The 25769-nt window shown below is 44.3% G+C and overlaps 1 protein-coding gene across 1 annotated transcript; it reads right to left on the reverse strand.

Moving 5' to 3' along the window:
• Positions 1-286: 286 nt before the first annotated feature.
• Positions 287-4430, reverse strand: LOC123411762 (serine carboxypeptidase-like 51). The gene is made up of 12 exons (XM_045104728.1): positions 4208-4430; positions 4043-4137; positions 3867-3974; positions 3526-3772; positions 3376-3419; positions 3217-3284; positions 2597-2702; positions 2263-2520; positions 2093-2143; positions 1323-1375; positions 1093-1231; positions 287-588 (listed from the first exon to the last, which is right to left on the reverse strand). The coding sequence occupies exons 1-12, from the start codon at positions 4338-4340 to the stop codon at positions 520-522; spliced, it is 1371 nt and encodes a 456-aa protein (XP_044960663.1). The 5' UTR covers positions 4341-4430; the 3' UTR covers positions 287-519.
• Positions 4431-25769: the final 21339 nt, after the last annotated feature.

The raw sequence follows: 25769 nt of genomic DNA on the forward strand, positions 1-25769 counted from the left end.
GTTTTTCACCATGTTAAAATCCGAAGTCAACAAATACAAACACAATGAGCACACATCTGATCACTGCATTATAGGATGTATACATCCAACACGAACACGGGCACACACACATAAATAAACACCCTGGCAAACAGCAAAGTTATACAAGAACAAAGTCATGTCTAAATGAAGAAAAAGAAAAGATCAACAAAGTCCAACGACAACCATATTTTCAAAAAGTAACATAGCTATAGAGTAGATTATATAGACGCAGAGTAGATTATATGGATGTAGCGAGGAGATTGTATGCTGTGAATTTTGATTTTTGATTATACCCTGTCACCCGAAAAGTAACATAGTTGCACCAGTACTGTATGCTATAAAGTCAAACAGATGTCTCTCTATTCATTTATCTCTCTTTTCTCATCTTTCGTATCTCATAAACGTCCAGCATTTTTACTGTGAAAAGAAAAAGGGAAAAAAAGGAATCATTTCTTGTGTTGGTGTCAGGCTGCTTGGTGCGTCGCCGTCGTCTTCTTTCTACCGAGCAGGAGAATGTGTAATGTCACCCAGCATCTTGAGTGCAGGGCAAGGGTTGTCGATCGGTATCTGTCACGGGAAAAAACAGAGCATTAGATTTTAGCCACCATGGACATCCAACAGGCAGCAGTACACCTGCCTTGACCTCCTATCTATCTATCACTATTTCTGCCTGCTGTCTCGTCTCACAGACAATGCAAAATAGTCAGTTTTTTTATGAGTGAGAGCTGTGCCTGTGCATGTGATCCTTATCTCACCAACCACTACTCCCTCCGTTCCTAAATATAAGTCTTTTAAGCCATTTCATTAAGGGACTACATACAAAATAAAATGAGTGAATCTACACTTTAAAGTATGTCTATATACATCCGTATGTAGTTCTCTAGTGGAATTTGTAAAAAGACTTATATTATGAAACGGAGGGAGTAGATGAATGCACACTCTTCTCCAGGTCAGTCAGAAACACAAGCCATGAATTATTGCATCAAGTTGCACATTCACATGCTCACCCAACAATAACAATATGGTAGGGTGCTTAATTATTTGATGAATGCAAGTTTTGTGTTGATTTACCATGTGGCCAGCTCCGAGTATCCAGTAGAATTTCAGGTTCTTGTACGACTTGAGAAAGGCCTGGGTGCCGGCTGCTTCACCCGCCTTGCAGTAGAGCGGCTTTCTGGGCGAGTCTGTGAAGTTCTTAAGGCCTTCCCACCTGACAGCATGAACACACACATGCATCAACGGTTAAAACACAGATGTCCATGCAAACACACACACATAAACAGGTGAGTTGCAGCACTTACTTGAGCTTCTGGACCCAGTCCAGTGTTCCCTTGGTTGCGCAGATGAGATCGAGCTGCAAGAAGCAATGTTCATTACAGTAGTTGGATCTCATTACAAAATGCAATTTATCATACAGTATTCTACTCCCTCTGTAAACTCTTATAGTATTAGTTTACGGAGGGAGTATTGGTTATTAAGTCGAGAGATTCTGGGATGCATTAGAGCAAGTACAATAGTATAGCCAGCTGCTGGCTATAAGCCATTGCCATGTCATCTATAACCCATCTTATAGCCAATATGTACAATAGCTCATTGCAAATGTGTACTACTTTTTTACTATATGGTCCACCTTTCATACTCACAAAATGCCTAGGAGCACGTGCTAGAGCTGGCTCTTAGCTAAGAACCCGCTTACCTTCTCTCTCTTCGTCTCTTTCCTCTAACTATACAAAAATATATTAGTTTATTCCTTATAGCCAGCTGACTCAACTTTATTGTACTTGCTCTTACTGTTTGCGCGGGCCAGCCGCACGTGTAGGTAAGCAACAGCGGTTAGGACAAACTTGGGGCGTCATATGTCAGGGATTTTGATCTTGATCGATGGATTTGGAAGCTTGCGTGCGCCGTGCATACTACTCCAACACTAGGCGGTCAAAACAAAAGGACGACACCAATGGACGGACAGACGACAGGCAACAAATGCGTGCAGGCTTGGGTCTTTGGATTGCAAAGATGCGCACGGATCAACTAGTCGGACAGAGGAGAGACGGTGGTATGGTTTTTCCAATACCTGTCCGCTGTATATGGTCACTTCCACTCCAAATTTGAGGAGCTCGTCAACCTACATGCATCCATTTTTCAGTTTATCAGCTTAATTACAGATACAGTAAGCCATTAGCTGCACTGAAATTAGTTAGGAACTAGTCCGTAGTCCAGTACAATGAAGAATCAATCGATCACCTCGTTGATTCTTGGCTTCATGAAGTCGCCTGCGAGGGCTTGGAAGACGTCGCCCGACTGCTCTCCCCAGGTGAAGTTGTTGGGGATGATGCCGAGCTTGGCCTTGACCTCGGCGTTCATGAGGCCGTCGAGGCCGCCTTCCCTCGTCGCCTTGGAGCTCATGTAGCGCGTGTACCCCACCTTCCTCACGGCCGCCCCCGCGGTGGCCAGCACTGCCGCGTCCTCCGACGACTCGTCCTTGAGGATGTTGTAGAAGTTCTGCCCACGCAATTACAAGTCAGTAGCAGAACACAAACAAAGCAGAGGCAGAGGTAGGAACAAGAGGGATGCGCACGACGGAGTTGCTGTGCTCGAGCACGGCCGACTCGAGGTCCTCCCACGACTTCTCGGCCGCCCCGTACTGCTTCGCCTTGAGCTGCGCCTTGATCTGCTTCGCGAGGCTGCTCATTTTTATTCAAGAAACTCGTTAATATTATAATTATACTTCCTCCATTCTTAAATATAAGACTTTTTTAATAGATTTCACAATAAACTACTCCCTCCGTTCCTAAATATAAGTCTTTGTAGAGATTTCACTAGTGGACTACATACAGATGTATATAGACATATTTTAGAGTATAGATTCAATCATTTTGTTCCGTATGTAGACCCTTAATGAAATCGCTTAAAAGACTTATACTTAGAAACGGAGGGAGTACATACGAAACAAAACGAATGAATATACACTTTAAAATATGTCTATATACATCCATATATAGTTTATAATGAAATATTTTAAAAAAATTATATTTTAAAATGAAGCTCTGTTCTAAAATTTGTCTAAAAACGAATGTATCTAAATACTAAAATTTAACTAAGACATATATATCTAAACAAATCTAAGATAAGCAGTAGTTATTAAGGTATCAAGGGTCGGTTTTAACTTGATCGCGCAGAATTGGAAGGTTTTTCTACCTGTCGCATTGCCGCAGTCCCTTCTCGTCGATACGGGACAGTTGGTACAGTAACGGGCCCCATGACAACTGCGTCCAGTAAATCCTCTCTGTTAAATTACTCTACTTACTAGTCCATTCTGCAACCACAACACAGCACGGGACAGTCGTCAAGACTTACCACGGAGTCCTCGGGTGAAATCCAGCTATCCCCCAGGGCCACGCCTGCATGCGTTGTAGTCAATCAATGGATTATTAATACAGTACTAGATTAGCTGCTGCATCATGCATGATGGGATACCTCATCAATGGATTTGCAAAGCTACTGTACCTCCAAGCTTGGCGTTGAGATGTCCCTGGCGGATGGCCCTGAGCGCGGCGAGGGCGGTGGTGGCGGCGAACTTGCCGCCGTACGACTCGGCCACGATGTAGAGCGGGCTCCCCTGCAGCAGCTTCTTGTGCCGGTAGAGCTTGATGAGCAGCGCCGTCAGGTCGCGCGCCGCCTGCCCGTCCGTTTGCGCCATCAGGCTCTTGTTGCCGCCCTCCACGAAGCTGAACCCCGTGCCCACTGGGTTGTCCTGCACGGAGCAATCTCAGAAATCAACAACTAACCGGCAATGGCCATTGCCAAGCCCCACGCGAGGAGGAGGAAGAAGAAGAAGATGAACATACGACGAAGAGGAGGTCGGCTTTGTTGAGCCAGGTGGTGGCGCGGGGCTTGAGCTCCGTGTCCAGCGGCCCGATCTCCATGAAGTTGCCGTAACCCACCCCCGAAGCGCCCTGCAATGCATGCCAGATTGAATCATCAGCATGCTCATCTATGGAAGATTCTTTAATTCAATACTCACCGGGCCGCCCTGCAGCCACAGCACGGTCGGCCATGGCGCTGTGTCGTTGTCGACGCGGTGGGGGCTACGGTACAGCCACCAGAACATGTGCGCCTCTGCAGAGTTCAATTGTTAACCACGCCACCATGAATGAGCTACAAGAAGAGGAAACACTGATTCTCTTACTCGGCCGGACTTGCACGTATCCCCACTCCTCTGACCCATCGGCGGTGCCAGCGGCGGCGGCGCCGAAGGGCAGGAAGAGGAGGAGGGCGACGAGAGCGACGCCGGGCAGCAGGAGCAACCTCGCCGCTGCCATTGTGGTCGACAGGGACTCGTCGTCGACGACAGGAGCAGGACAGGACGCACGCTGGAGCACGAGGCCGTGTGGAGGTGGATATATATGGTGGTGCTGGGACGTTGTACACGGTATACGGGTAGTATAACAAGGACACCAAGGAGGGAAAATTCGTTTGCGTTTGTTTGTTGGAATCCCGTCCAGATGACACGACGTGTAAACTACTCCGATCTGGACTGGAATAAAATCTAGGTAACTCCTCGCAAGAATCCAGGAGGTATGGGAGCCGCTGCCGGCCGGACTTTCCCAATACGTAATCGGAACTGCCTTCCGTTCCAAACTCTCATCTTCTTATCTCATGAAACGGTTCTATCGGTACCATAACCATACGTGTACATATACTCGAGACTTCAGAGGGACATAAATGTTATTTTCTTTTTGCGGAAACGAGGGACATAACGGCATCTTTAAAACGGGTCCGCAAATCTTTCATAACCATTCGGATCACGAAAATCATCAAATGCCGTTGTCCATGGAACAGTTTGAATGTAATTTCTCCCATAAATCAGAAACAAATGTGGGAAAGGTTTGCGAAAGTTCGAACCGATACTTCGTGTGATTCTCACCGTCCTGGCCAACCAAAAACCCCTTCTTCTTCCGCGCGCTTCCCGCCAGACACGAGCTGCTCGCATTCATGCCGTTATAAATCAGGCTGCTCAACATTGAAGGCGGCTAAGGGCGGACACGACCACTCACTGCCTTCGTCATTGAAGCGGCCCACCGACCGAGGGCACCGACTGATGCACGTCCGCGTGAACAAACCCTCGCCGTATTCAAATGCCTTTATTAAACCCGTGTGGAAGCTAACAAACCTACTCCGACCACACATTTATTCATGAGTGAGCCGACACTAAACGCAACCCCGGCCGGCTCCTTCCATCCGCCCTCTATTTAAACGAGGCCACACGCCGGGCAAGAATCATACCCCTCCGCCGCTCCCCATCTCCTCCTTCATCATTTTTCCACTCTTTTGATGGCTTTTCAAGAACAGTTCTCCGACATACAAGCCAGAAGGGTAGCCCGTTGATCCTGTCGGATACGAGCACGCCCAAGGCAGCTCGCTGCTCTGCCTCCCTCGCCTAGCCTGACGGAGCCAATTGCCGCTCCAAGTTGGCGCGTGGTTCAGCAACTCGTCGTTCCAAGCCAGCTCGATAAGGAGTGGTGAGTTGCTCCACGCCGGCATGGCGGGTTGCACAGCGGTGATCGCGCCTTCCGTGCGTGTGGCTACGCCATGCGGGCAGAGACACAAGCCGAGTGTGCGGAAAGCGACGAGTCGGTGGCCAGTGCCTCCGCGTCCCTCACCATCATCGAGGAGAAGTAGAACACAGGAGGCCGCCGACATTTGGGGAGAGTACGTTCGATGGAATAATTTCTTAGATGTATTACTATAAGTGCATCTAGTGCCCCTTAGTGATTTTGGTGGTTTGAAGACTTATAGGTTAAGTACCTAATGTGTTTGTGAGTGTACACATGATCTATAAGTCACTGAGGAGTTTGAAACATTTGAGGAATATCGACCCCTAAAAATGTATATCTTCGGTTGAAGAAATTGGTCTGAAGCTGAAGAATTGAATCGCGAAGAATCCGCGATGAAATTGATATTCCTCATGAAGATATTGAAATTGAGGAATTCGGTGTGTCCTGAAGAAAATCATTCTGAAGATTTTGAAGCATGAAGATTTACTCTTTCTGTTTTATTCTCTTCATACTTGAGTAATAGGAACACCGTACTGTTAAAGGGGGTCGAAGTTACACTTTGGAATGAATTTCCTCATGATGCTCAACCCAAGCCTAATCCTACCAAAAGCCTCAAGTGAGGAATATGAGTGACATGAGGACTCTCATAGTTGCTAGTCTTGCACTTGCAACCACTTTCGTCAGCAAGTCAATCTTTAACCTTGAAGAAGATGATAACACCATCCACACTGATGACTATGCTGATGACTTCGCTCCAACCTATTGCTTCATGGCAAAAGGTTCAAAGGTACCGAATGTTGCTTCCTCCTCTGATTCAAGTGACTGTGAACCTGATGATTATAAAAAACCCAGTTACAGTAAACTTGCTATCATTGCCACTAAACAACAAACTGCCTTGGAAAAGCTTCAGAAACTGCTAGATAGAAGTGATGATCTGTTGAATGATGAAATGAATCTTACCCAAATCCTCACTGAAGATGTGAAAAGTCTTCAGTCTAGATTTGATAATCTTCAAGATCGTTATGATACCCTCCTCGCTGATCATGAGAAACTTTCCTATGAATTTCTTTAAAGGAAGCTTGTTCTAGAGAAGCTGAGGATTTCTCATGATGATCTTCGTATGGAAAATGATTCATTTCTAGCTCAACAGATCAGCGCTGCTCAAGCTGAATTCATTCCTCCATGTCTTAAATGCATTGAACGCGAAACTGCTAATTCTTCACCAGAATCACTTCTATTGCTACAAATTCTTCAACTGCAGCTGTAGTGTCTATTTCCTCACTTGAGGAAAACACAAATGTTACTGATGAAAATGCAGGGTTGAAGGAATTGTATGTGACAGGCATATAAAAAAGCCTCAGAGGACATCAAACCCTTTGTGATGTGCTCAAAAAGCAGATCTTGAAGGGGGACCCGAGGAAAGAAGGAATTGCCTTTGAGAGGAAATTAAATGCAGATGGATCTATTGGAAACCTGAGCAGTATCCCAAAACCTCATGGCTTCCTGCTACTGGGCCTCCTTTTGATCCATCCAATCTAACTGGTTTTTCATGTGAATTATCCTATTCCTCAGATGAATCATTTGACTCCAACTATAAACTGTTCAAAAATCAATCTGGTGAAGTATTTGCTCGATATGTTGGAGCTAACTGCAGGAATGGCCCTCCTTTGAGGAAAATCTGGGTTCCCAAAAGTTGTCTTGAAAATCTTGAGGTGAATGTCCTCATGACACCACAAATGAAGAATCTGAACCCCAGATCAAAATCCTCAGGAGGACCAAAGTCTTCAAGAGGATCAAAATCCTCAACTGGTCAAAATTATGCCCATTCCCGTGCTAATACTTCTAACATGCAGGGAAACTACAAGGAATATGAATATGAGTGTTACTCTTCAAATCATTATGTTCATAAGTCCTCAAACCAGTTCTTTGCATATTCATATGAGTACTTTAACCCCCTACTGATAAGAGAAGTGCATTAGCTCCAATGCCACCTTTTTCATATGGTGCTCGCAGGATGATGAATGCTTTACCACCCCTTCAGATGTGGGTGGTGAGAATCGAACTAATCACTTTTGCAGGTTAGGTCTCCAGATGAAAATCATCATCTGAAGAATTTGCTGGAGACTTGAGGAAATGTTTGATAGGACGCAACCTAATATTGATGAAATTGAAATATTTCACACGTCCTTTTAATTATGTTATGATGAAATTCTTATCTGATGAAATTGATATCATATTCTTCAAATCTGAAGCATATGAGATGGTAAGCTGTACTAATTCATCTGCAGGATGACAAACCCAAGAATACTGAGTGGGTTCTTGATAGTGGCTGCACACATCACATGACTGGTGATAAAAGCTTACTGATGAATATGCCACTAACTCTATCACCTCTGAAGCAAATCACATATGCTGACAAAGGTAAAAGCAAGGTATTGGGACTTGGCAAAGTGGCTATTTCCAAGGATAGGCATATGGACAAAGTGATGCTTGTTGAATCCCTTGGTTTTAACCTCATGTCAGTCTTGATGCTTTGTGATCTTGATATGATTGTTATTTTGGTAGATATAGATGTGTAGTCATCAAGGAATCTGACAGATCCAAAGTCTTCGAAGGGTGTAAGAAGAGGGGATTTGTACATTGTTGATTTCTCTACAGGTCCTCAACCAGCCACTTTCTTATTAGCAAAGACCTCAGAAGGATGGTTGTGGCACCGAAGACTAGGTCATGCAGGCATGAGGAATTTGCACACGCTCGCGAAGAAGAAGCATGTCATCGGCATCGAATCAGTCAAATTCCTCAAGGATCATCTCTGCGGTGCATGTGAATTTGGGAAAATGACCAGATCCAAGCATCCCTCGAAGACTATCATGACCACTACATGTCCCTTCGAATTGCTTCATATGGATCTATTTGGACCTAGTCACTATGCCACACTAACCAATGCAACATCTTTATATGGCTTCGTCATAGTTGATGATTATACCAGATATACACGGGTGCATATCATCGTATATAAAACTGAAGTGCGGGAAATCTTCAAACGAATTTCTTCAAGGGCCTCGACGAACTTTGGCATCAAGATCAAACATATTAGGAGTGATAATGGAACAGAGTTCAAAAACACTGGTCTTGATGATTATCTTGATGAACTTGGTATTACTCACGAATTATCTGCTCCTTATACTCCTCAGCAGAACGGTGTCTTCGAAAGGAAGAACAGGACTCTGGTTGAGATGGCAAGAACCATGCTTGAAGAATATCAGACTCCTCGTCGCTTTTGGCCTGAAGCAATCAACACTGCATGCCATATCATCAACAGGGTATATCTTCACAAATTCCTCAAGAAAACCTCATATGAACTTCTCACTGATAAGAAAACCAATGTAAGTTATTTCAAAGTCTTCGGTGCAAAATGTTGGATTAGAGATCCTCACCATAGCTTAAAATTTGCACCTAAGGCACATGAGGGTTTTATGCTCGGTTATGGAAAGGACTCGCACACCTACAGAGTCTTCAACAACTATCACAACAAAGTTGTTGAGACTGTAGATGTGCGGTTCGATGAAACTAATGGCTCGCAAAGAGAGAAATTGCCTTCTGATCCAGATAAGTTGTCTCCCGAGGAAGCAATAAAGCTCAAGCCTACTGAAGACATTGTTCCCACTGAGGAAATTGATGAAGAAACCATTCCCATCACTGATGAAAATCAGGAAGATGCTCCTGAGGAAATTGCTCCAGAACCTCTTCCTCAGCCCAGACGAAATCCTCAACCAGCTCATCCGAGGATTACAAATGAAGTAGAACTTGACAAAATTCTCAACGACATCAACGCACCAGGTCCTCTCACTCGCTCAAAAGCTTCACACTTAGTTAACTTTTGTGAGCATTTTTCCTTTGTATCTATCACAGAACCCTCAAAAGTTGCCGAGGCTTTCTTGGAACCGGAGTGGATCCAAGCTATGCAAGACGAACTTCTTCAATTCAAGCTGAATGACGTATGGGAGCTAGTCAAACGACCAGATCCTCGCAAGCACAACATCATCGGAACAAAGTGGATTTTCCGAAATAAGCAAGATGAGGATGGTCAAGTGGTGAGGAATAAGGCACGACTCGTAGCCCAAGGCTACACCCAGGTTGAAGGAATAGATTTCGGTGAAACTTTTGCGCCTGTTGCTAGACTTGAAGCTATTCGAATACTACTTGCTTATGCTAATCATCATAACATCATCTTATATCAAATGGATGTGAAAAGTGCATTCCTCAATGGTAAGCTTGAGGAAGAAGTATATGTTGCTCAGCCCCGAGGTTTTGAGGATCCAAAGAATCCAGACAAAGCCTTCAGACTCAAAAAGGCGCTCTTTGGTCTCAAGCAAGCCCCTCGGGCATGGTATGACACATTGAAGGAATTCCTCATGAAGAAAAGGCTTCAAATCTGGTTCACTCGATCCAACTATTTTCACTAAATCCTATGATAATGAGCTATTTGTGTGCCAAATATATGTCGATGATATCATATTTGGCTGTACTGGCAAACGATACAGTGATGAATTTGCTTACATGATGAGTGAAGAATATCAGATGTCTATGATGGGGGAGCTAAAATTCTTCTTAGGTTTTCAAATTTGTCAACAACGCAATGGAATCTTCATATCACAGGAGAAATACCTCAAGGATGTTCTGAGGAAATTCGACATGCATGAATGCAAGGGTGCCAAGACTCCAATGCCTACGAATGGCCACCTCGACACTGATGAAAATGGTAAAGAATTCGATCAACAGGTATATCGCTCTATGATTGGCTCTTTATTGTATCTATGTGCATCTAGGCCAGATATAATGCTTAGTGTTTGCATGTGTGCACGTTTTCAAGCAAAACCGAAGGAATCACACCATAAGGCTGTGAAGCATATTCTTCGATACTTAGCTCACACACCAACACTAGGATTATGGTATCCCAAGGGGTCAAATCTACATCTGGTAGGGTATTCTGATTCTGCCTATGCTGGTGATCGTGTGGATCGCAAGTCAACTTCTGGTACATGCCATTTCCTCGGAAGATCACTAGTTTGCTAGTCCTCAAAGAAGCAGAACTGCGTATCACTCTCCACTGCCGAAGCTGAGTACATTGCTGCTGGTTCATGCTGTGCTCAATTACTATGGATGAAGCAAACCCTCAAGGACTATGGCTTCAACATGAAGAATGTGGCTCTCTACTGCGACAATGAGAGTGCAATCAAGATTGCATACAACCCAGTACAACACTCGAAGACTAAGCACATCTAGATTCGTCATCATTTTCTTTGGGACCATGTCCTCAAGGGCAATATCCTCATCGGCCATGTGAAGACTGATGATCAACTGGCGGATATATTCACTAAGCCCTTGGATGAGAAAAGGTTTTGCAAGTTGCGGTGTGAGCTAAATATCTTAGAATCTTCAAATGTTTTGTAAAAACATGCACACATCCTAACACTTATGCAAAATTGATGACTTAGATGTGCAACACATGATGAATCGATTTTCTTCAACTGATGAAGAATATCACTCTGAATGTGAAGAAATCAACGAAGAAATTGATTCTCAGGGCCCTACGACAATTGTACGCGGCGTGTGTAATCAACATTCTTACATGGTGGGTCACGCCACCGCCCAACGTGAAATTACTCAAGTTGATTTTCTTCAAAGTTCCATTTCCTCAAAACTTGTTTTTCTTCAAAAACACATGATGACTTTCGTTTAACTAGATAGACTGTGATTTCAAGTCCTCAACAACATTCACTTATAGCTATTTCTTCAAGTTGATATTTCATCTAAGTGAATGTGATCGGACCCTACTTTCCCTATATGCTACTCTCATCCAGTCTATTCAATTCTTCATATGCGTTCTACTTGAAACTTTGTTCAAAATCCTCATTGCGTCCTTGTCAGCTGATGATATTGTAACAAAATCCTCAAATCTTCAAAAATGTTTCTTTAATGCACAGTAACTGAACCCCACTTCCCACGTTCGGATAACCACGATCTCCACTATCTCCACCGCCTCGCTCGGAAGCTACACGTGTCCTGCGGAGACGTAGAGGCAGTGGCTATTTGGTCCGATTTCTTCGCGCCAACAGTAACTGCCTGGCTATAAATATGTCCTTATCCCCCTCGGCATACATTTCTTCGCTCCATTGCTCTCCTGCTACAGCAAAAGCACCGAACCCTAGCGCCACCGCTGGAAGTCTCGTCGCCAGCGAAGAAGAGCTTCACTGCCTCGACTTCTCCGTCGCCGGAACCACGCCGGAGTCGGACCATCTTCGTCCGCTGCCGCCTTAGACGTCCTCTGCTGCCGAGTTAGGGCGCATTGGACACGCACCGAAGAGCTTCTCTCTGCAATACTTCTCTATTCTTCGTGCGCGCCATCTAGGGTAAATAAAAACCCTATTTTTACAGCAAGTTAGATCTACTATTTTACATCTGAGATGTGAAATCTGTTTTTCCTCAAAAATCCATATGCATCTGATTCCTCAAACACTGCCTATCACCACACTGTTGATGAACTTCACTAAGCATCTAAGATTTTCACGAGATTCCTCAATTGTGCGAATTTTCGGATCTGTACAACTCTGGAACCCAAGAACAGTATGCTTAGGCAAATTCCTCAACCACTGGTTAAATTCCTCAACTGTCAAACTTTTTCATTTTCTTCAAATCCGAGAACGCATATGACCTCTCCAAATTCCTTGCAACTATACTCTGTTCAGAGGTACACACATGTCAGCTGATGAATCTCTCGGTTCTCATCACATTAACTCATTTGCAACGTTTCTTGAAGAAAATCTTCAAGTCTCATCAGAATCCTCAAGAGTTCAATCTCATCAGCAAAATCCTCAGCTGAAGAAAATGAAGGATGACAGGAAACAGAAGGGAGGCAAGAAACTTGAGCAGAATACAGCTTTGGATATCCCTGAGGATATTTACTTGGACTATTGCACACCTGATGAATATGAAACAATGGCCAAGAGAAAGATTCGGCTTCAGAAGATAGAACGCTGATGGGCAAAGGAGTGGAAGGAATACAGATTTATCACTCCCAAGTATGCGAAGAAATTCGCTTTGAGGCCTCCTGGCAAACGAGCTCCACTTGAGGCTCATCAAGTAGCACATCGCTCAAGCCTCAAGACCCTTGATGAATATCCTGATGAAAAGGATAAGCACTTGGCTAAGCATAAGAAGTAGGCAGATGCTGCGCTGAGGAAATACAATGAATCATCTGCTGCAGCTTCAAGTGCAGCTACTTCCTCTGCAGCTGAGACCTTTGGTTCGACAATTCCTCAACAGAAGTCTGTGCCATCAAAACCAAAGGCTTCAAAGCCTCAAGAGAAACCATCTCTGGCATCAGCTACAAAACCCTCAGTGCCAAAACCATCAGCGCCAAAATCCTCAGAATCACCACATGTTTCAAAACCAGAACTGAAGCCAGTCATGAAGCCACTGCCCGCTACCTCCAGCTCTTCACTCCCAGCTACAACCAGCTCGGAGACAAAGTCTTCACCACCTCCTGTGAAGACTCAGGTGTCTGCTGAAAGAGGAACACAACCAAGCCCCAGGAAAATCATCACAGTCCCATTTGCATCAGAGGGTAGTGATGAATATGATGATGAAACCCTGCAAGCTATAATCAGAAACAAGCAGGAGAGGGTAGCTCAAGCTTCTGGTAGCGCCATTCCTCTGGCCATGGACCCCAAGGTCCTCCTAGACTACATAAACATATGGTATGAGGACCCCAACACTCCGCTTGATGATTTGAAACTTCCCCCTGGCATCAGCCACATGGTGGCCACATTCATCAACGAGGCCAAGTGGAAGGAGCAGCAAGCCAAGAAGGCCAAGGTTGCTAAGCTCAAAAAGGAGAAACTCCTCAAGAAGAATCTCCTCAACTTGACGCCTGATGCACTGGTGTCAACACAGGCTGAGTTGAAGACTTTGACTGATAAATACTCCAAGCTATCTGATCGTCAGAGTCTCAAGAGCAGTTTCATAAAATTTGCCACTAAAGCTGTTGACGACTACAACAAGAAGGCTGCCCCTCCAGTACCAACTCCTCAGCCTCTGATTGAAGAGCCAGCTGATGAATCTCCTCAAGCTGATGAAACTCCTCAAGCTGAGGAAATACCACAAGATAGCCGTATGGATGTACCGGCCATTGAAGAAATCACCACGGGAAATCCAGCTGATGAATCTGCTACAGCTGGTGAGACTGCCCATGATCTAGCTGCTGCATCAAAGCAAGCTGATGACTCTACTCCAGCTGGTTCCTCAAAGTCAGCTGATGAATCTGTCGAGAGAACCTCTTCACCAAAAGCTTCAAAGGTGAAGAAGATGACTCCGTCTGCATCACACGTGAAGAAGACCAGGGCTGCTGAGAAGGAAGCCAAAAAGAGAAAGGCCTCCTCAGCAGAAGAAAACACTGAGGCCAAGCGCCTCAAAGCGCTTGAAGATAATGCTCCACTGGACCCTGTGCCCCTCAACGTCGCTCCATCTTATGAAATGGTCACCTTTGAAGATCAGGAGAAAGGGCCAGATGAGGAAATGAAAGATACCGCATCTGAGGAACACACTGACGAAGAAATTCGCATTGACGACAGTCCTCAGCCCTCCGTTCCTCAGGCAGCAACTACACAAGGATCAGCTGCACCAGCTGATGATTCTGGCTCAGTCACCAAGCAAGCTAAGGAAGAGCAAAGTGAAATTCCTCAAGCTGATGAAATTCAGAGTCCTGAGAAAAAAAATCCTCAAGTTGAGGATCAGGCTGACCCAACTCCTCCTCCTGAGCAAGATCTTCACACTGAGGCTCAGAATGAACCTATTCCTTCTCCGAAGCAGAACCCTCAACAGGATGCTCCAGTTGATGAAATTCCTCAGCCTTATGCCCAGCCAGATCCCATTCCTCAACATGAAGCACAACATGAGCAAGCTCCTCAGCCTGAAGCCCAAGCTGATGAAATTCCTCACCCTGAGGACAATGCTGAGGAAAATGCACCGGACCAAGACAATGCTTTCGTCGTGCTCAACCCCGAGACTGCAATTGTTGTCTCCCCTCAAGTTCCTCAACAAAATCTTCAGCCAATGCAGCGTCAGCCATTCTCCAAGCGTCCAAAGTTTCAAAACAAGAACTTATTTGAAGAACGCATGTATTTCATTGGAGAAAATCCCTATGACAAGCCTCAAATCAGACATCTGAAGTTTTGGATGAGGACACAGCTGAATTACTATGCCTCTGTGTTGTGTGGAAGAAATAAGATATTCCAGCACAGGCATATTCCTCATGTTGAACTTGAAGCAATTCCATGCCTGGTTCCAGTCCTCAATGTTCTTCATGAAGCTGGACTGCTACCAATGTGCTCAGACATCTCTGATTGGAACAGTGAGCTCATTCTTCAGTTTTATGCCACTCTTCACATATCTGGCGATCCTGAAGACATTAACACCTGGGTGTTTGACTGGATGACACAAAACACTCACTACAAGGCTCCTGCTACTGAGCTACTGCGTGAATTGCGAGTATCAATTCCCTCAGAGGAGGCTGGGAAGCTTTATGGTGAGCGTGAGCTGCCCAACGGGATGATGGAAGTCCTCATGAAGCCTTTGGCTAAAGGGCAACCACCGAGAAAAACCTTCCTCGTCCACGAGCTCAAGTATGAACCAAGATCTGTTTACAGAATCCTCTACAGCGTCCTTGCACCAATCAAGGGACATGATGATGAAGAAGATGTTGTAGGCTTCATGAAGAATATCCTCTTCAACATCATTCATGGTATTCCTATCAACATCCATGATTTCTTCTTGAGGACTTTGGCCGACAATGCCATGTGTCCAATTGATCACAAGATATATGCCCCATGGATCATGAGATTCATCAGGACAAGGACAGACATCAACTTCCATGCTGATTTCAATAACCATGTTGGTTATATGCCTCCTATCAGGGTCAACTAGAAGACTTTCGAGCCAGTTGAAGGAAAAGGCAAGTCAGTTATTGATGAAGGTCGTAGGCCCCTTGATGCCCAGTTCAGAGAGCCGGAAGCATATTCTTCATGGGATGATACTGAGACTCACCCTCAAAGCCCTATTGCTCCTCGCGTGCTGAATACAAGAGAGCTTCTCCTCAGTCTTCACCAGAAGGTGGATCTCAATCACAAGTGGGTCAAACGCCAGTTCGGCGCCATTGTGAAAACCCTCACTGAAACACATGACTCTGTGAAGCTTAACCATCACTATCTGCATGAGGTTTTTGATCGCACTTGGGCTACACTTGCTCATCTGAAAACTCGGACAAAACTTGAAGAATTGGAGTTCGAGCGTGACTTTGACTGGTCGTGACCACCCAAGAAGAAGTTCAGGCCAATTCCAGTTCCAGATCTTGAAGACAGTTCTTTTTCTTCATTCTGCACTGCTGAATCTGATGAAGAACAACACGACACTGCCACCGGTCCAAGGAAGAAGACTACTCCCAAGAAGCACCACGCATCTTCATCAACCGCCAAGAAGTGAAGTCTTCACGGGCGTTAGTCCTCAGTTTGTCCCCTTTTGTCACTTGATGACAAAGGGGGAGGAACTTGAGATTTAGTCTTCAAGCGGGATATTTTGGGGCTTATGAACTATATTTAAGTTACAAACTCTTGGCTCTTCTGAAGTTTTTATGTAATGAGTTGTAACTTAAGCCCGATGGTACTCTAACGCTTTTGAACGTTTTTCTTCGCATGCTTATTCCTCAAATTTTTAATGCACGCATGCTGAAATTCGTCAGATACCATTTTTCATCATGCATCATCATTTTCTTCATACTATATGTCATATGTATTCATGATTTCCAAGACTCAGGGGGAGATCTCCATGATATAAATCATCAATGTGCATTTGCTGTGAAAAGAAAAATCCTCAAGATATGCACATCTTCAGGAGGAGTATCTCTGAATCTTGATTTCAAATTCCTCAAATGTGTATTTACACTTCATATTTTTATCCCTGTTGAAGACTTAACCTAATTGTCATCAACCACCAAAAAGGGGGAGATCATAAGTGCATCTAGTGCCCCTTAGTGATATTCGTGGTTTGAAGACTTATAGGTTCAGTATCTAATGTGTTTGTGAGTGTACACAGGATCTATAAGTCACTGAGGAGTTTGAAATATTTGAGGAATATCAACCCCTAAAAATGTATATCTTCGGTTGAAGAAATTGGTCTGAAGTTGAAGAATTGAATCGCGAAGAATCCGCGATGAAATTGATATTCCGCATGAAGATATTGAATTGAGGAATTCGGTGTGTCCTGAAGAAAATCATTCTGAAGACTTTGAAGCATGAAGATTTACTCTTTCTGTTTTATTTTCTTCACACTTGAGTAATAGGAACATCGTACTGTTAAAGGGGGTCGAAGTTACACTTTGGAATGAATTTCCTCATGATGCTCAACCCAAGCCTAATCCTACCAAAAGCCTCAAGTGAGGAATATGAGTGACATGAGGACTCTCACAGTTGAGGGTCCCGACCGTTTCAATAGCCACGCCACATCATTGGTCTTATCCACACCAACGGTCCTATTATTTAAGGGCATTAGTGTCAAATCATGTTGGGATGCTCCGAGGCTATAAATATCCGCCCCCACAACCATTAGCTGGTTGGCTGCTCCGTTAGAAACTGACACTTGTCATAAGAGCAACCCAATTCCTCAGAGTCTTCGAGAGTAATTCATCAGTGAGGAAATACCCCAAACACCAAACCACAAACCTAGAACCAAGTGATTGAGCATCACTGAAGAAGTTGTTCCTGTGTGGGACTAAAGCCTTTTACCTTCGAGGACTGTGCATCCTCCAGACGGTTAGGCGTCATGGTCTAGAGCAATCCAGCAGTCAATTGTGGATCGCCGGGTGACCAAGTTTGTGAGGGTTTGGAAGTCTGCCCTGAAGACTTACCACGAGTGTTGGGCGAGGACTGTGTGTTCTTAGGCCAAGGAGAACACGGTAGGGACTGTGTGTCCCGGGACTGTGTGTCTTTTGGTTTCAATACCAAGCCGCTCCAAACCAGATGTACAACTGTCACAACAGTTGGAACTGGGTCATCAACTAGTGTCTTCGCCGTGAAACGGGTTCTAATTCCTCATCTCCTTACTTTCCTCAGATTATGTGTGGATGACTTTCACTGTTACTGTTTGAAGAATTTGCTGAAGGCTTTCTCTGAAATTCCTCAACCCCAAATTCTTCACGCTAGTTAATCCTCATCTGTTTTCCGCGTGCCTGCTCACTGTGCAATCTGTTTTCACATTCCTCACACTGAAAAACTGCTGTTGTGAAACTTTGCACTTCTGATCCTTTATTGTTTCTGCTGTAAGTTAGTCATCAGTGAGGAATTTCCTCAAAAGGAATTTCCTCAGTGATGAAATTCTAAAAATCTCCTATTCACCCCCCCTCTAGTCGATATAACGCACTTTCAATTACCCTATCCTCAGGGGTTCGGACCATTTTTGACGGGTCAGTGGAATCATTATGCCCAAAACCCTGATTCAGATAATCATTTATTTGGTACCGCTCAAGGAGCGGGAACTGCCATTCTAACTCTTCTTGGGGGATTCCATCCACAAACACAAAGTTTGTGGCTGACTGGGATTACAATCCGGAACAGAATGAGGATAATGTATTGGCAAGAATGTTAGACCATAAAGAAGCTATCATATCTCATTTAAGTTGGGCTAGCCTCTTTCTAGGATTCCATACCTTGGGCCTTTATGTTCATAACGATGTCATGCTTGCTTTTGGTACTCCAGAAAAGCAAATCTTGATCGAACCATATTTGCCCAATGTCCGATGAAAGCCATCGCCTGGACGACACCGGTGTACATAGACGGTGTCTTGCTAGTTTTTTCTCTTGCGAGGACCTTCGTCAACCCTAGATGGGCTACAAGGAAGCGGAGATGCCCTCTTCCCCTCTCGTTGAAGCATCCGTCGGGGGTTCCACTCCGATGAGCGGTGGGGAAGCGAGATGTCCTTTGTGATGAAGCATATTCGTGTGGGTCACAGTGGGCGTTCGGGTTTACCCAAAAATTCGGGTCGGGTAATTCGGGTTTTCAAAATTTCAGGTTTCCGAAACTCATACCCGAAATTTGTGCAAAAAATGAGAAACCCGTAAATTCAGGTACCCTCAATTTCCGGTTCGGGTTCGGGCAATCCCGAATTACTCGAATCTTAACAAAAGAACAAATCTCCTTGCATGCGGGATAATTAAGCGCAGCGGCGAGAGCTTCCTCTCACTTGGACAGACGTGAGCGGTGGCGAGCACGGAAGGTTCGGCATGTGGCAGGGGACACGAAGGTTGCGGGCGACTGGATTAGGCCGGAGGCAAGGCCGAGGTCTCCTGGAGCAGCGGAGGCAAAGATGGCATGATTCGACCGGGCGCCATGGTCACGGTGGCTGGCTTTGGCGAGGAGGCATGCATGGGACGGAGACCGCTTGGGGTGAAATCTCCGACATGGAAGGCTGCTGGACTTGCGCCAGCCATCCACGAAGATGAAAGTGTGGTGGTTGGGTCGCTACCTCATTGGAAGCTGAAAGTGTGGTCGCGTGTTGTGAGCAGTTGAGCACAAGGGTTACGTGGGTTGGATCATGACGTCGTGGGGATTCACGGAGTGCAGCTTCGTGGGCTGGGTTGCTGGGCTGTATTGTTTGTGGCATATTTTTCCTAGGACTTTTATTTATTTCGAGTTAATCAGGTTATTCAGGTACAATGACTTGAAACCCGAATTTTCTAAATAAATTTGGGGTTTCTAAAACAACAACCCGATTTAGGGTTCGGGTTTTTCGTGTTTGGTTAATACGGGTTCGGGTTCGGGTTTCAAGTATCGGGTTTTATGCCCACCGTGACGTGTGGGAATCCTTGGCAGTCCGGTGAGATGACTGTCCGACATGGGAAATAAAAGGATCCGCTTGATGGGGAATGTTATTGGGAAACAAAAAAATTCCTGAACACACAAGATCTATCTATGGAGATGTATAGCTGCGAGAGGAGGAGTGCATCTACATACCCTTGTAGATCGCTAAGCGAAAGCATTAAGAAACACGATTGATGTAGTCGTACGTCTTCACATCCAATCACGATCCATACCGATCTAGCGTCAAACGTACGACATCTCCGCGTCCAGCACATGTACAACTCGATGATATATCCGCCTCCTCGATCCAGCGAGAGAGGGCGGAGTAGTAGATGAGTTCTCCGGTAGCACGACAGTGTGGTGAAGATGGTGGTGGTGCAATCTCATCAGAGCTTCGCCAAGCGCTGTCGCAGACGCGACGAGAGAAGAAAACGATCTAGAGAGAGAGGGAGGGCGCTGCCAAGGCTTGGTGTGTTGGCTGCCTCCATCTTCTTTCCTATATATATATATAGGAGGAGGGGTGGAGGAGTGTCGGCCTAGGGTTTCCCCAAGCCTTGCCACCCAATGCAAGGGGTGGCGCCCACCCTTGAGCTTGCCCTAGCCCTTTGTCCGCATGTACCTTTGGTGAGATGGGGCACCCATCCCACGAGGGGCTGGTACGCCTCTCTCCCAACCCATGGGCTCCTCCGAGGCAGGTGGACCCTCCCGGTGGACCCCCAGAACACTTCCGACATCTCCGTCACAAAACCGGTAAGTCTGAGAACTTTTTCGGGACCCGAATACCAACTTCCCTTATATGAATATTCACCTCCACACCATTGCGTAGCTCCTCACCATATTTGGGATCTCATCCGATACTCTGAACAAACTTTTGGTTACTAACATACATAACTCAACAATACTGTCGCGTCATCGAACGTTAAGTGTGCGGATCGTGCGGGTTCGAGAGTTATGCAGACATGACCGAGGCACCTCTACAACCAATAACCAATAGCGGGACCTGGATGCCCATATTGTTTCTACATATTCCACGAAAATCTTTATCGGTCTAACCACGATGCTAAGGATTTAATAAATCCTGTATGTAGTTCCCTTTGTCCAGCGGTATGTTAGTTGCCCGAGATTCGATCGTCGGTATCTCCATACCTCGTTCAATATCGTTACCAGCAAGTCTCTTTACTCATTCCGTAATACAAGATCTTGTGACTAACTCCTTATTCACATTTCTTGCAAGCTTCTTGCAATGTTATATTACCAAGAGGGCCCACAGACACCTCTTCATCTTACGGAGTGACAAATCCCAGTATCGATCCATGCTAACCCAACACACACCCTCGGACATACCTGTAGATCATCTTTATGATCATCCAATTACGTTGCGATGTTTAATACACACAAGGTATTGCTCCAGTGTCTTGGAGTTGCATGATCTCATGGTCTTAGAAACATAACTTGACATGTAGAAAGCAATCACAATAAACTTAGTGATACGATCAAATGATATCTTACGGTTGGTCCTTGTCCATCACATCATTCTCCTAATGATGTGATCTCATTATCAAATGAAAACTCATGTCGATGGTTAGGAAACCTTAACCATTGTTGATCAACGAGCTAGTCTAGTAGAGGCTCACTAGGGACACGATGTTGTCTATGTATCCACACATGTATCTGAGTTTCCAATCAACACAATTATAGAATGGATAATAAACGATTATTATGAACAAGGAAATATGATAATAACCACTTTATTATTGCCTCTAAGGAATATTTCCAACATTTGAAATTTATCAAGGTATGTGCTTTGTGAAAGTCCTATTAAGCGTCTTGATCTATCTCTATAGATCTTGATGCCTAATATGTAATAAGCTTCTCGGATGCCTTTCATTGGAAAAGTCTTGTTCAAATATATCTTCACGCTTTCCAAAAGTTTTATATTGTTTCGAGTGAGCAATATGTTATCTACATATAATATTCGAAACACTATAGAGCTCCCACTTGCTTTCTTGTAAATAGAAGCTTCTTCATAAACTTGTATGAACCCAAACGCTTTGATAACCTCATCAAAGCAAATATTCCAACTCCCAGATGCTTGCACCAGTCCATAAATGGATCATTGGAGCTTGCATATTTGTCAGTATTTTTAGGATTGACAAAACCCTTTGGTTGCGTAATATACAACTCTTCCTTAAAGAAACTGATACGTCCATTTTGCATCATGCTTTCATGTTGATATTTATTGCTTTATGGGCTGTTATATTACTTTGTGGTACCATATTTATGCCTTTTCTCTCTTATTTTGCAAGGTTTATTTGAAGAGGGAGAATTCAGGCAGCTGGAATTCTGGACTGGAAAAGGAGCAAATCTTAGTCCACTATTCTGCACAACTCCAAATGCCCTGAAAATTTACGTGGAATTTTTTGGGATTATATAAAAAATACTGGGCGAAAGAAGTACCAGAGGGGAGCTACTAGGGCGCCACAAGCCTGGTAGCTGCCACCCCCTGGTGGCGGCTACAGGGCTTGTGGGCTCCCTGACGGCCCACTGGCCCCCCTCTTTTTCTATATGAAGGGTTTCGTTCCAGAAAGAATCAATCGGGAGCTTTTTCGTGGTTTCGCCGCCACCACGAGGAGGAACTTGAGCAGATCCAATCTAGAGATCCGGCAGGACGATCTTGCCGGGGAAACTTCCCTCCCGGAGGGGGAAATCATCGACATCGTCATCACCAACACTCCTCTCGTCGCAGGGGAGGCATCTTCATCAACATCTTCATCAACACCATATCCTCTCCAGTCCCTAGTTCATATCTTGTAACCAATCTCCGTCTCGCGACTCCGATTGGTACTTGTAAGGTTGCTAGTAGTGTTGATTACTCTTTGTAGTTGATGCTAGTTGGATTACTTGATGGAAGATTTTATGTTCAGATCTTTGATGCTATTCATTACACCTCTGATCATGATTATGATTATGCTTTGTGAGTAGTTACTTTTGTTCCTGGGGACATGGGATAAGTCATGTTAATAATAGTCATGTGAATTTGATATTCGTTCGGTATTTTGATATGATGTACGTTGTCTTTTCCTCTAGTGGTGTTATGTGAACGTTGACTACATAACACTTCACCATATTTGGGCCTAGAGGAAGGCATTGGGAAGTAGTAAGTAGATGATGGGTTGCTGGAGTGACAGAAGCTTAAACCCCAGTCTATGCCTTGCTTCGTAAAGGGCTGATTTGGATCCACTAGTTTAATGCTATGGTTTGACGTTGTCTTAATTCTTCTTTCGTAGTTGCGGATGCTTGCGAGAGGGTTTAATCATAAGTGGGATGCTTGTCCAAGTAAGGGCAGTACCCAAGCCCTGGTCCACCCACATATCAAACTATCAAAGTAACCAACGCGAATCATATGAACATGATGAAACTAGCATGACAGAAATTCCCGTGTGTCCTCGGGAGCGTTTTTCCTCCTATAAGACTTTGTTCGGGCTTGTCCCTTACTACAAAAGGGATTGGGCCACTTTCTGCACCATTGCTACTACTTGTTACTTGTAACTTTTCGCTTGCTACATTTCACCTCACTACACCATCACTTGTTACCGCTACTTTCAGTGCTTGCAGTTATTACCTTGCTGAAAACCGTTTATCAGAGCCTTCTGCTCCTCGTTGGGCTCGACACTCTTACTTATCGAAAGGACTATGATTGATCCCCTATACTTGTGGTTCATCAAGACTCTTTTCTGGCGCCGTTGCCGGGGAGTGAAGCGCCTTTGGTAAGTGGAAATTTGCAAGGAAACATTTAAATAATGTGCTGAAATTTATCGTCACTTGTCACTATGGAAACTGTTCCTTTGAGGAGTTTGTTCGAGGTATCTTCACCACGAACGGAAGCATGAGGAGTTGTTCCTCAACTTGAGGTACCTACTGAAAATATGTTTTATGAAATTCCTTCGGGTATGCTTGAGAAACTGCTGGCTAATCCTTTTACGGGAGATGGATCTTCACATCCAGACTTGCATCTGCTCTATGTAGATGAAGTTTGTGGTTTATTTAAGCTTGCAGGTTTGCCCGAGGATGAGGTAAAGAAGAAAGTCTTTCCTTTATCTTTGAAGGATAAGGCGTTGACATGGTATAGGCTATGTGATGATATTGGATCATGGGACTACAATCGGTTGAAATTGGAATTTCATCAAAAGTTCTATCCTATCCATTTAGTACATCATGATCGGAATTATATTTATAACTTTTGGCCTCGTGACAGGGAAAGCATAGATCAAGCTTGGGGAGGCTTAAATCAATGCTATATTCATGCCCCAATCATGAGCTCTCGAGAGAAATTATCACTCAAAACTTTTATGCTCGGCTTTCTCATGAAGATCGTACCATGCTTGACACTTCTTGTACCGGTTCTTTCATGAAGAAGGATATTGACCACAAGTGGAATTTATTGGAGAGAATCAAACGTAACTCTGAATATTGGGAGCTGGAGGAAGGTAAGGAGTCAGGTATGAATTTCCAGTTTGATTGCGTTAAATCTTTTGTTGAGACAAACACTTCTAGAGATTTTAGCGCTAAGTATGGACTTGACTCTGAGATAGTAGCTTCTCTATGTGAATCTTTTGCTGCTCATGTTGATCTTCCCAAAGAGAAGTGGTTTAAGTATCATCCTCATGTAGAAAGCAACATAGTCAAAACCAATATAGTTGAGGAGAAAGTCATTGCTTTTAGTGATCCTGTTGTTCCTTGTGCCTACACTGAGAAACCACCATACCCTGCTAGGATAAAGGATTATTCTAAAGCTCCAACTGTGTTACGTAGGGGTTACATTAGACCACTTGCACTCCCTGAGGAGATTAGAGTTGAACCTAGTGTTGCTATTATCAAAGATCTCTTAGCCGAAGACGTAGACGGGCATGTTATCAAATTCTATGAGGACTCCACTGGAATTGCTAATCCTCACGTGAAAGACAAATACGGACCTGTAGTTGGCCTACCCGTTGTTTCTGTCAAGATAGGATATCACTGTTACCATAGTTTATGTGATATGGGAGCTAGTGTTAGTGCAATATCCCGTTCTCTATATGATGAAATCAAAGATGAGATTGCACTTGCTAAGTTAGAACCCATTGATGTCACTATTACGCTAGCTAATAGAGACACTATCTGCCCTCTGGGAATTGTGAGAGATGTAGAAGTCCTATGTGGTAAGACGAAGTATCCTACTGATTTCCTCGTCCTTGGTACTGCACAAGATAGCTTTTGTCCCATCATATTTGGTAGACCCTTTCTCAACACTATCAATGCTCACATTGATTGCATTAAGCAGAACGTCACTGTTAGTTTCAAGGGTGTGTCTCATGAATTTAACTTCTCCAAGTTTGGAAGACAACCCCATGAAAAAGAGTCGTCTGGTAGGGACGAAATCATTGCTCTTGCCTCTATTGCTGTACCTCCTACGGATCCTTTAGAGAAATATCTGCTTGAGCATGAAAATGATATGCACATGGAGGAGAGAGATGAGATAGATAAAATTTTCTTAGAACAATATCCTATTCTCAAGAATAATCTGCCTGTTGAACTGCTTGGGGATCCTCCCCCACCAAAGGGTGATCCTGTGTTCGAGCTTAAACAGTTGCCTCATACTCTTAAGTATGCCTATCTTGATGAGAAGGAGATATATCTTGTTATTATTAGTGCTCTCCTCTCAGAGCACGAAGAGAAGAAGTTACTAAAAACTCTGAGGAAGCACCGTGCTGCTATTGGATATACTCTTGATGATCTTAAGGGTATTAGTCCCACTCTATGTCAGCACAAGATTAAAACTGATCCTAATTCTAAACCAGTTGCTGATCATCAAAGGAGATTAAATCCTAAGATGAAAGAGGTCGTTAGAAAAGAAATATTAAAGCTTCTGGAAGCAGGAATCATTTATCATGTTGCTCATAGTGATTGGGTGAGTCCAGTACATTGCGTACCTAAGAAGGGAGGATGAACTAATCCCACAAAGGATTATTACTGGCTATAGGATGGTGATAGACTTCCAGAAACTGAACAAGGCAACCAGGAAAGACCATTATCCTTTGTCGTTTATCGACCAAATGCTAGAAAGGCTATCAAAACACACACACTTCTGCTTTCTAGACGGTTATTCAGGTTTCTCGCAAATACCTGTTGCACAATCTGATCAGGAGAAAACCACTTTCACCTGCCCCTTCGGTACCTTTGCTTATAGACGTATGCCTTTTGGCTTATGCAATGCACCTGCCACCTTTCAAAGATGTATGATGGCTA

Source organism: Hordeum vulgare, chromosome 7H, assembly GCF_904849725.1.
Source record: "Hordeum vulgare subsp. vulgare chromosome 7H, MorexV3_pseudomolecules_assembly, whole genome shotgun sequence".
NCBI classification, from domain to species: domain Eukaryota; kingdom Viridiplantae; phylum Streptophyta; class Magnoliopsida; order Poales; family Poaceae; genus Hordeum; species Hordeum vulgare.